General features: G+C 58.7%; 1 protein-coding gene across 1 annotated transcript; it reads left to right on the top strand.

The window, feature by feature from the left end:
* Positions 1 to 2,811: 2,811 nt before the first annotated feature.
* Positions 2,812 to 7,555, top strand: SH2D5 (SH2 domain containing 5; the record flags this gene model as incomplete). Its single annotated transcript, XM_080358870.1, has 9 exons — positions 2,812 to 2,895; positions 3,068 to 3,148; positions 3,268 to 3,342; positions 3,586 to 3,729; positions 3,819 to 4,028; positions 4,923 to 5,085; positions 5,617 to 5,719; positions 5,800 to 5,959; positions 7,355 to 7,555. 9 exons carry the CDS (start codon positions 2,812 to 2,814, stop codon positions 7,553 to 7,555), a joined length of 1,221 nt encoding a protein of 406 aa, XP_080214996.1.
* Between the last annotated feature and the right edge of the window lie 340 nt (positions 7,556 to 7,895).

Genomic DNA, 7,895 nt, shown 5'->3' with positions numbered 1-7,895 from the left:
CTTTCCTAGGGCTACTTGTACCAAAACACTGAGGTTTGTTGGAGCTTTCCTCCAGGTGAGACACATTTGAGAAGCAGCTTCTCTCATGGGTAAGTTATTTATGGGGGTGAGGAATCCTCACCCAGCTGCGGGGTGTTTCGTGACCTCCCTCTTCCCAATAACCTTCCCACACCAACAACCCCATGGATATTAAAATATTGGTCTGGCTAACACCCGTTCTTTTTCACATGTGAGCATGGTGTAATTCTGCTGCAGGGCACCTCAAATTAGAGCACTGTGTTAAAAAGAGCTATTGATCGTCACCAAGCTCTTTAGCTGTGGTTTTAATTGCTCATTAGGTGAATTCTGCCAAACAAAAGAAAGCCGGAGGTCTGGTTGTGTTTGATCCAAAGGACCGATCCTCACCTCCCGGCAGCACCAACTGGGATTGAACAGAACCATCTCCAGCCCACGGCAGCGTCGCTGGTGGAGCAAACGCCGGCTCCAGTGCTCGCTCTTCCCCCGTCTCCAGTGCTCGCTCTTCCCCCGTCTCCGCTTCCTGGCCAGACCGGGCTCCGTTATGTTATTTCTTCAGCTCCATCTGTCCTGCTTTTATTCTGTATTTTCTGCCGTTTCTACGCTGTCGACTCTTCCGGCGGCTCTGCCGGGGCATCTCGCGGCGTCTCAGAGCAGCCGGCGCTGGCGGTGACTCAAGGTTTGAACACTGCGCTTCGGACCCTTTTCCTCGCACCCCAGGAGCACTGGGGTGTCAGACAGGGACTTTTGGGTGCACCCCCATGGGGTCAGACCCCATCTCCCCAAATTATTGCTTTCCAGGAGCCAAGCGCATCCCTGGGGTTGGGGGCAGCTTTTATTTTCCCTATGCGTTTGGCCGGCAGGAGGATTTTGGGGACCTGAGGCTCTTGGCTTGCAGTGAGGTCTGAACCATCCTTTATTTTAATTCTGGTGAAAGCAGACAGCGCTGGGCAAAACTCCCCAGGGAATTCAGAAATTGGGGTGAAAAAGGGTTTGCGCATCAGGGCAGGGGGCGGCGAGTGAGCGAACACGTGTGTGCGTGTCAGGGTTAGAAAACGCTTCTCCGCTGGGCACGCTGTAGGAGAGACAAGAAAACAAGAGAGGAAAATAAAACCAGTTGCAGCCGCGTTTTCCAAAAAGCCCGAGCGTTCCTGCTCGCCGGCGCTTCCAAGAAACGGAGAAAACCGGGGAGGTAAATTGCGGTGATTCATCGCGGGCAGATCGGAGGCAGGAAATGCGAGTTTGCCGCCTGCTGCCCCGTGCCCACCGTGGGCTCGGGCTCGCCCGGGCCTGGCTGCTGCCCAGGGCCTGATGCCCACGGGCCGAGCATCCTTGTGCCGCAGCCGCCGGAGCAGCCGCAACGACCGGCGACGGAAAAACAGCGAGCGGCGAAGGCCGGGAGCCGGAGCGGGGGAATATTTCGCCTGCGTTTCTCTGGAGCCGCTCAAGCGTGAGGTGCCTGTGAGCTGGAGGGGGGGCCCAGGGGCTGGGGGGCCCAGGGATGGTTGGTGTTTGGGTGTCACAGCCCCTCCGCATCCTGAATTTTGGGGTCGGCATTTCTCCCTTGGGGACCTCCAGGGGGGCTGGGGGGCTCCATTGATAAATGGAGCGTGGGAAACAGGGGGTGGGGCTTGGGGGCTGCCTGCCTGCGGATTGGCTGGGGGGCTTGGGGAGGAAAGACCCCCCAAATTGTGCCAGAAAGGAGAGGGGCGACCCTGGGCTTGCAGAGGGAATGGGGGCACCGTCGCCCCCACCACGCCGTGGGGACGCGCTCAGAGCTGCCGTGTCCCCCCTTTGCAGTGTGTTTGCACCCAGGTGGCTGCGACGCAGCCTCGGTGACGGTGACACGAGTTGCGCCAGTCTCAGCTGGGGGGGACAAAACCGCTTTGAGTGGCTGGAGAGGGGCTGGGTGCGTCCCTCTGACTGAAAAAGCACCCCCAAACCTGCTGCCCCCATCGCTGGGGCTTTGGGGATCAGCCACGGGGACCTTGGTGCTGTGTGGGTGACGGGAAGTGGCACAGAGCATGTGGGGGGGAAACAGGGTGGAGGGCACCCCAAAATCTTGCTGGGGGTCAGGACGTGGGGACACTTGGGTTTCGTTGGGGCTGGGATGTGGGGACCACAGGTGTCACGTCTGGGGTGGGGATTTGGGGGCGGCCACACTGCTTTTGGGGTCAGAACACAGGGGCACTTGGGTTTCATTGGGGCTGGGACATGGGGACCACAGGTGTTATGTTTGGAGTGAGGATTTGGGTTAGTTACATTGCTTTTGGGGGTAGGATGTGGGGACCCTTGCGCCATGCTTGGGGACAGGCTGCTGGGACACTTGGATGGACGTGGGGACGTGGGGACCCTTGTGTGGCACTTGGGGACATAGGGGTCCCATCTGCTGGAGTCGGGATGTGGGGACACTCGTGTCAGGGAGTGGGACATAGGGACCCTTCAGTGATGCTCAGGATGGGGACATTGCGGTTGGGGCCAGCACTTGGGGACCATTTTATTTGGGTTAGTATAGAGGGACCCCCTGCTTTGAGGTGGCACTTGGGGACACCTGTGCTGCAGTCAGGAATTGGGGAGCACTGTATGGTGACTGCAGCATCTCCCCAGGGCTCAGTGGGCTGGAAACGGGGGACAGTGGGGACAGTTTGTGTCTGTCCCCTCCTTTCTCACAGGGACCCTGCCCAGGGGCCAGATCTGCACTCCCCACCACCCTGGGCGGCTCCGGATAATTCGGATGCGGCACCTGAGCCACTTAACCCCGTCCTGCTCCGACCCTCACCCCCAAACCGCGCTGCCATGAAGAAGAAGCCGGCAAACGGGAGGGGACCGGATCCTGCGCCCCCCCCGCAGCGAACCCGCAGCATCACCAAGCTGGCTGAGGTGATTTACCCACAGGGGGGACACGACACCCCAAAATGGGGTTTGGGTGCCGGTGCATCCCCGTGACCCCCCAACCCACCATCTCGGGCTGGTCCGGTTGCTCTGGGGGGGGTATTTGCAGCATCTCGGGGGGGTTGTTGCTGATGCGGGTGGGTTTTTGTGTCCCCCCCAGTACGTGGGCTCCTTCACCGTGGAGGACTTGGACCTGCAGCAGCAAGCGGGGCGGCTGGAGGAGCAGCTGCGGGCGCTGAAGGTCGGGCACCCACCGCTGCTCCCCCTTGCTGGGAAATGGGGGGGACCCCAAATAACGGGGGGGACCCCTGGGTGGCCCAGCCTGGACTCGACCCAAAATGCTGCACGTCTCCCAACCAGGACTGTCCCAGGAGGAGGTCGGTGGTGCTGAGGTTCAGCTTGCAGGGGCTGAAGGTTTACGGCGCTGACGGGGAGGTATGGGCTACTGGGGGGCCCATGGGTCCTGGGGGGGGCTGGAAAGGTGCTTTGGGGAGGAGGTTGCACCACCCTGAGCGTTGCTTTTTGCTTGGGAACCTACTTTGCACTTGCAAACATTTGCAACCTGCTGCACATTTGCAACCTGCCGTGCAAACAGGGTGACCCCGGCATCGCCTGCACCCCAGGGGGGTCCGGAGCCGCTTGGTCCCAGTGACCCCCCACCCCACCTTGTCCCCGCAGACGCTGCTGATGGCGCACGCTCTGCGCCGGATCCTGTACAGCACGTGGCGACACGCCGACCGCCAGTTCGCCTTTGTGGCCCGCAACCCCCACAGCCCCGCCAGCCCCCTCTTCTGCCACCTCTTCGTGGGGCCCCCAAGCGAGGTGCGTGGCCCAAACCCCCTTATTCCCCCCCAAACCCCCTATTATTATTATTTTTAATATTTGCACCTAGCTTCTCTTGCCTCCCGCAGGTGCAGACCCTCCACCTCTTGCTCTGCCGCTCCTTCCAGCTCTGCTACCTCCTGGCGCACCCCGAGGAGCAGGCGGGCGAGGGGGAGCCCGCGGGGGCCGGGGTGCTGCGGGAGCCCCTCAACCCCGAGGAGGTGTCGCGCAACGTCAACGCCCTCGTGTCCTTCCGCCGCCTGCCCGCGCCCGCCGGCCTGGGCTCCCTGGGCGCAGGGGTGGGTGCAGCCGGCCAGGGTGCTGGGTGCCGCACCGCTGGCTGTTGCCCGGCGTTTTTGCATGGCCTTTTCTTGCACCACAATTTGCACGGCGTGTTGTTGCACAGCACGTTTTTCCATGGCTTTTGTTGTACGACCTTTTCTTTTGCACAAGATTTCTTTGCACAGCGCTATGTCCACAGCACTTTCTGCAGAGCTTCTTGCACTGTGTTTTGCCCGGCAGTTCTTGCGGAGCTTCTTCTTGTGTGATGCTTTGCACGGCATATTATTGCACAGTATTTTTTGTATAGTGTCTCACGGGGCATTTTCTTGCACAGCCTTTTTTGGTGCGGTGTTTCTTTGCATAGTGCCAGGGCACTTTTTGCTGAGCAGCTTTTTGCACGATGGTATTTGCACAGGATTTTTTGCACGGTGTTTTGCAGGACACTCTTTGCATGGCATTTAGCATGGCATTGTTTTTACATGTTGTTTTTTTTGCCTGGTGATCGTTGCATAGCGTTTTGCATGGACTTCTTTGGCACGGCATTTTTTGCAAAGCGTTTTTGCATGGCGCTATTTTGCACAGCACCTTGTATATAGTGCTTTGCACGGCAATTTTTCACATGGTGTTTTTTTGCATGACTTTTTCGACACGGCATTTTTTTCATGGTGTTCTTTGCATGTTGTTTCACGTAGTGTTTTTTGGCATGGCATTTTTTGCAAGGTGTTCTGCGGTGCATTTTTGCACGACAATCTTTTTGCACAACTACTTTTGTGACGCGTTGTTTTGCCAGGTGTTTTGCACAGCATTTTTATGAGCAGCGTTTTTTGCTCACCAGTTCTTTGCGCTGTGTTTTGCACCATATTTCACCCGGCGGGCACCCCCGAAACTCCCCTCGCTCCTCCATCCTGCAGGAGCGGCGGGCGGAGGCGGAGGGCAGAGCCTGGCGCCCGGGGAACCCCTACTGCTCCCCGGTGCTGGTGCGCAAGAAAGCCATCCGCAGCAAAGTCCTGCGCTCGGGCGCTTACCGGGACTGCGGGGCCGAGAGCCAGCTCCACCAGCCACCCCGCGACGCCGGTGAGTGCCAGAGGGGAAACTGAGGCACGGGGAGGACGCATAACCCTGAGTTTGTGGTTTTTGGGGGGCAAATTGGGGATTAGAGCCATGAAGATGCTGAAGGGGGTGGAGCATCTCCCGTGTGAGGAAAGGCTGAGGGAGCTGGGGCTCTGGAGCTGGACAAGAGGACACTGAGGGGGGACTCATTCCTAGGGATCAATATGGAAAGGGGCAGTGTCAGGAGGATGGAGCCAGGCTCTGCTGGTGACAACCAGTGACAGGACAAGGGGCAATGGGTGCAAACTGGAACACAGGAGGTTCTGCTTAAATATGAGAAGAAACTTGTTGGGGTGAGGGTGTCAGAGCCTGGCCCAGGCTGCCCAGGGGGTTGTGGAGTCTCCTTCTGTGCAGACATTCCAACCCGCCTGGACACCTTCCTGTGTAACCTCATCTGGGTGTTCCTGCTCCATGGGGGGATTGCACTGGATGAGCTTTCCAGGTCCCTTCCAACCCCTCACATTCTGGGATTCTGTGATTAATGGGCTCTTGCAGCAGCAGTGGGATGGGAGAGCAAAGGGGCGAGGAGCTTGGCTTTCCTTCCTGAAAACGAGAGCGTCCTCGCCGAGAGCGTCTGGGCCTTCGCTGGCATCTCCAGGTGAGCACACAGGGGGTCCCAACCTGCTGCCATCCCCCCTGCCCTCCCTGCGCCCACCCACCGCCTCGTCCCCTCCCCAGGGACAGTGGCATCGCGCTGCTGCGGCGGGACGTCCCTGGCGCCTTCCTGCTGCGCCCGGAGCCCGGGCTGCCTAAGCGCTGGTGCCTGTGGGTGCGCGCGCCCTGCGGCGTTGTCCCCTATTGCCTGTTCCGGACCCAGCAGGGCAGGTTCTGCGTGGAGGTGAGGGCCTGCGTGGGGGCGGCACGGGCGGGGGCGTTGGGTGCATGAGTGCACGGGTGTGTTTGCTTTGCAAGTTGCAGCGGTGCACGGTTGCACCTGGGTAAGTGCATTTGATGCGGCTGCGCATGGATGCGCTGGTGCATGGATGTACTGGGGGTGCAAGTGCGTTGGTGTATCATAGCGCTGCATTTGGTGCATCAGGGTATGGATATGCTAGGGTGTAAGTGCATTTGGTGCATCCATGCTTGGAATACATCAGTGCATGGATGCACTGGGATGTAAGTGCATTTGATGCATCGGTGCATGCATGCACTGGGATGTAAGTGTATTTGATGGACTGTGTAAGTGCATTTGGTGCAACCAGGCACGGACGCACTGGGGTGTAAGTGGGTTTTGTGCATCGTAGAGCTGCATTTGTGCATTGGTGCACAGATGCACTAAGGTGTAAGTGCGTTTGTTGCATCATATAAGTGCATTTGGTGCATCCATGCTTGAAATACGTTGGTGCATCGGTGTGTGAATGCACTGGGATGTAAGTGCATTTGATGTGTCTGTGTGTGGATGCAGCGGTGCATGGATGCACTGGGGTGTAAGTACATTTGGTGCATTGTAGAACTGCATTTGGTGCATCGGTGCACAGACGCGCTGTGGTGTATGTGCATTTGGTGCATCATAGAACTGCATTTGGTGCATCAGTGGATTAGGGTGCAAGTGCATTTGTAACATCTGTGCATGGCTGCACTGGGGTGTATGTGCATTTACTGCAGGGGTGCACAGGTGCATTTGCTTCACGGTTGCACCTGTGCACAGGTGTTTGGGTGCATCGGTGCATGGTTAGTCTGGTGCGTAAAAGCATTTGCGTCCTAAGCACATGGGTGCACAGAGGCTTCGTGGTCACACCTATGTGTGGGTGCACAGGGGGATTGGTGCATGGGCACATTTGATTTGTGGGTGCACTGGTGCGCAGGTACCAGTGGGTGTGGGCTATGGGAGTATCCGTGCTTCGGTGTGCAATTACATTTGATTTGTGGGCGCACAGGCACACTGGTGTGAGTCCGATTCACGGGTGCCCTGGTCACGGTTGCATTCAAGTTGCGGGACACAAGTGTGCCTGTGCATGGATGCTTGGTGTGAGTCTAATTCATGGTTACATTTGAGTTGTGGGTGCACCGGTGCATTAGATTTGCGGGTGTATCCGTGCACAGGGTGCATCGACACAGGCGCATCACGATGTGGGTGCAACAGGTGTGTGAGTGCACTTGATTCATGTGCGCACTCATGCGTTGGAGCATGCGGTTTGTGGGTGCACCAAGTACACAGGCGGTTCTGTCCGTGGGTGTGTTCAGTTCTGGGGTGCATGGGGGGCTCACCTCTCCCCTCTCCCGGCACCCGCAGCATTCCAACGCCGAGTTTACCAGCGTGGCCGCCCTCCTGGCTCACTACTCGGGGTCACCGGGGGGCTGCTTCTGCCGCCTGGCCCCCGGCCGCCGCAACCCTGGTTACGAGGAGCGGGACCCCGGCGGGGGGGCCAGCACCTTTGGGGAGGCCACCTGGGCCCCCACTGCCCCTGTCGGGGTGCAGCATGAACGGGGTTAGGCCCAGCTGCCCCCTGCTTGGGCACGGAACCTCCCAAACCCCCACTGAGCTTTAAATCGCTGCCATCTGCCTTATTGATTCCCCTCCCGCGGGCTGCACGGCGCGTCTCGGGCAATAAACGGCTCTCGTGCTACCGGAGAGGTCTGATGGCGGCTATTTGTTCCCACTCCCCCACCACGTGCAAGTATGCACACTATTGTGCATGCATTTGCACGCTTTCGTGCACATGTGTGCCCGTGAACTTGCACTCATTCACTTGCAGGCACACGCGCTCGTGCTCTGGTATGTGCATAATTGCACCAAGCGCGTGTGCCTGCCCGCAGACACACACGCTCGTGCA

The sequence above is a fragment of the Nesoenas mayeri genome, assembly GCF_963082525.1.
Source record: "Nesoenas mayeri genome assembly, chromosome: 24".
Taxonomy (NCBI): domain Eukaryota; kingdom Metazoa; phylum Chordata; class Aves; order Columbiformes; family Columbidae; genus Nesoenas; species Nesoenas mayeri.
Note: the sequence above shows the minus strand (reverse complement) of the source record. Positions and strands in the feature narration are given on the sequence as shown.